General features: G+C 37.2%; 1 protein-coding gene across 1 annotated transcript; it reads right to left on the bottom strand.

Moving 5' to 3' along the window:
* Positions 1–1,018: 1,018 nt before the first annotated feature.
* On the bottom strand, positions 1,019–2,861 carry LOC116145892 (F-box/kelch-repeat protein SKIP20-like). The gene has a single exon (XM_031431324.1). The coding sequence runs from the start codon at positions 2,714–2,716 to the stop codon at positions 1,286–1,288; it is 1,431 nt and encodes a 476-aa protein (XP_031287184.1). The 5' UTR covers positions 2,717–2,861; the 3' UTR covers positions 1,019–1,285.
* Between the last annotated feature and the right edge of the window lie 657 nt (positions 2,862–3,518).

Genomic DNA, 3,518 nt, shown 5'->3' with positions numbered 1-3,518 from the left:
GATGAATCAGATGGCGCTCCCTTATTCACTGTAACTCAAACCCTTAAAAAACCAGTCAACCACGGTGATGTCTTCGATGATACTGGTGGGGTTGGAGAGGATGATTCCTTGGGTGTAGTGCCCATGAATGATTCGGACGGCAATGCACACGAGGATGACTGGCAAATCCTTTGAGTGGAAATTACTGGAATTTGTACATCTTGTATTGGTGTCACTGCTCATCTTGTATTGGTGGTGGTGGTGGTGGTACACCCAATTCAGCTGGCTCGGGGTTCTGTTCATCATCCTGGAATTTGTTAATTTCATGTGTAGAAAATTATATTTATTATGATTCTTTTCTCTTTTAATTACTTTTCAAGTTGTTCATACAACTCACCAAAAATATTCATGTTGTAAGATAAATGCAAAAGAATTCCAATTTAGATATGGTAGTTCACTTTACTATATTGCTGCTGATCCTTTATAACTATTGTGGTTTTCATCTGATAAATGAAAAAGCATTTGTATCCCATCTCCATCCTGTTCCTGCCATTCCATCAATTTTAGATGCCTGGCCATTGCAAAACAGAGTCATCTTGTATAGTTGAAGAATATGAGAAAAGTTTCCAGCATCATGTCACAACTTTAATATAATATACTATAATTGATTAGTAATAGATTGGACAAAAGTTTCTCAAAATGCGTTTTTCAGATGTCTTATGTGACGACTTTCAGAATGCATAGAAGACTTTTCTGTGTGAATGTCATATCATTACTTCTTTATTCTTCTCTTGTTTCACCTTCCGTTGATCTTGTTGATAAGCTTCCAAGTAGCTTACATTTCTTTGGATAATGTTAAATGAAGCGTTTCCTAGATATTAGTTTATTAGATGTGAAGCAAAAATGCCATTATTATATATGTAACATTTGAACTACTTGAAATATACCCAGCTCAAACTTTACCAAAAGTTAGTATTATTCGGTGTTTTTTTAAACAAAACTAAAGACATTAGCATTGTGGTCACCACCTGACCCAGAATTTATGTCTAATAGCAATAGATAATCAAACTGAGAACGGTCAACTACATGGCTCAATAATTGATAAGAAAAAGTGCCAAAAGAGGCTCCATCTCCATCTATTATATTTTACTATCCAAAAAGCACAAAACTTTGAAGGCATAATACATCTCCTCATCTCTAATAAAAACACTCAGATGATATAATTAACTGCTAACCTAACTTAACTCTCTCTTAATCTATCTTAATTCTCACTTACTAAAACAAACCAAAATGTCTTTTAAGTTTTTCAGAAAAGGATGTGAGAAGCAGAGTATGGGAAGCCAGAAAAGCCAGCAGGCATGTGCACATGAGTCCACTTTGTGTTACCATTCCTATTATCTCTCTCCATTATGAAAGCCCCTTCTCCTTCACATTCACTGCACGATGATGACGATGATGATGATGATGATGATGATGATGTTCCTCTACTTCCATTTCCAGTCATCACAAACACCCTCTGCTCACCCTTATTATTACCTTTGGCACAATCTCCAAGCCTTGTCACACTAACACATGGAGATGTCCCAACAATAGTATTGGGAAGTCCAACAATTGAACTCACCTTCCTCTCCTTACCTTCATACTCTTTTGCAATCAAATTTACCCCCCCATGTTGTTGCTGCAATATTTGTTGCTCTTTTGACAAGAACCACAGCCACTGACATTGCTTTCCACTGGTACTATTATTAGAAGCAATTGGAGTTGTGGTGCCTCTGGGGCTAATACTAGGAAATGGCCAAACCCCATCAATTTTAGACCAAATCCCAGTTGCAGGATCATAACACTCGGCATCATCCCTGAATCTCCCTTGGCTTTCAGTGCCGTAACCACTCACAACCCAGAATCTATCATCACCATCCAAACACATCCCTTGACACTCATCTCTTTCTTCTTCCATCTCAGGCAACATCCTCCACTCATCAGCCTCCACATCATAAACTTCTGCTGATTTCAAAGCATTCTTCTGATTGTCATGCCCTCCTGCTACAAAAACTTTACTCCCCCCAACCACCGCACACGCAAAGAAAGAACGTGCAACTAACATAGGGGCTGCACGCCTCCAGCTGGGGCCTTTAACCATGTCAAGAACGTACACATCAGGAACTGGTTCAAGAGTTGTAGGGTCCCAACCACCTAAAAGCAATAACTTTCCACAAGATTGAAGTGTAACACACTGACAAAACATTGGAACTCCCCATGTTTTATTATTACCTGAACCAAAGTTTGGCCTTATCCTTTGCCATGTTTGATTGTTGTAGTTGTAGATACTGAGACCATATTGAAGTGGGGTGTTGTTAATCTCTTGAACTTGTTGTTGTTGATGACGGTGGTGGTGGTGGTGGTGGTCTTGTTGCTGTTGGTCTTCATCTTCTTTCTTGATGTTTCCGAGTCTTGGAAACTCAGAAACAACAAGAGTTGAATCTTCTTCTTCTTCTTCTTCTTCTTCCTGAGAGGGTGGAGTGGGAGAAGGAAGAGGTTGGATTTGGCAGACAAGTTGTTCTGCAGTGCCAGATTTGATTCTTTCTTGATAAAATGAAAGGCTAGAGAGCAAGTTTTGCCAAGTGTGGCAAACTGATTTCATATTGGAATGGAATATATAAGGGACTCTTATTAAACACTCCATGGCTATTTCATCAGGAAGGCCTGGAATCAAGTTCCTGACTGCAAGTTCTATCATTTTGAAGAAAGATAATGTATATGTAATGAACAAGAAATTAAGAAGAGAAAAAAGGTTGACTGGTGGTTAAATTGTTAGTGGAAGGAAGAAGGAGGATCATGAATTGAGAATGTTTTAGAAGGGTGAGGGTGGGAACATATGAAGCCATGTATATATAATCACAGAGAGAGGTAGAGGCAATGACCTTGACCTGTGGTTGGGAATCGGATTAGTACTGGGTTGTGTACAGATCACAGATTTTTTGTCTCTTTGTGTACATATTATTACAGTAACTTTAAGGTTGCCTCATCTTTGCTTAATCATCAGATTTTATGATATTATCACAACCAATGTAATAATAGACTATTTTTATTCCACTAATGTTTTGTTTTTTTGAAAAATTATCTCAAAATTCTCATCTCAAATAATCATCAATGAAAAAGAGTTATTTACCGATGTCAAGACCAAATATCGGTATAATTAAAGTACGTCAAATCGGTATATAAATTTAATATCTCGATATAAATAGCATCGAACAATGATTATTTTCCCCCAATAATGGTGCCCTATGTTTAGAAAACCACATGATAACATAACCCTGTTTATTTTATAAATTTTGTTTTCTCGGGGCAGTAACACTAACATTTACCCCTCGTAATCCCAGGATCAGGGTTTAAACTTTAAAGGAAAACTTGAGCTAAAGGCTGTTACAGTAACGTTACTGGATACTGTAATATAACAAGATTGGTGTTATTAAAGTATAATATTACAAAACCTGGTTAATTATAATGTCAGTTAAGACAAATAAAAAAAAAAAAAAAAT

The sequence above is a fragment of the Pistacia vera genome, unplaced genomic scaffold (genome assembly GCF_008641045.1).
Source record: "Pistacia vera cultivar Batoury unplaced genomic scaffold, PisVer_v2 Contig469, whole genome shotgun sequence".
NCBI classification, from domain to species: Eukaryota; Viridiplantae; Streptophyta; class Magnoliopsida; order Sapindales; family Anacardiaceae; genus Pistacia; species Pistacia vera.
Note: the sequence above shows the minus strand (reverse complement) of the source record. Positions and strands in the feature narration are given on the sequence as shown.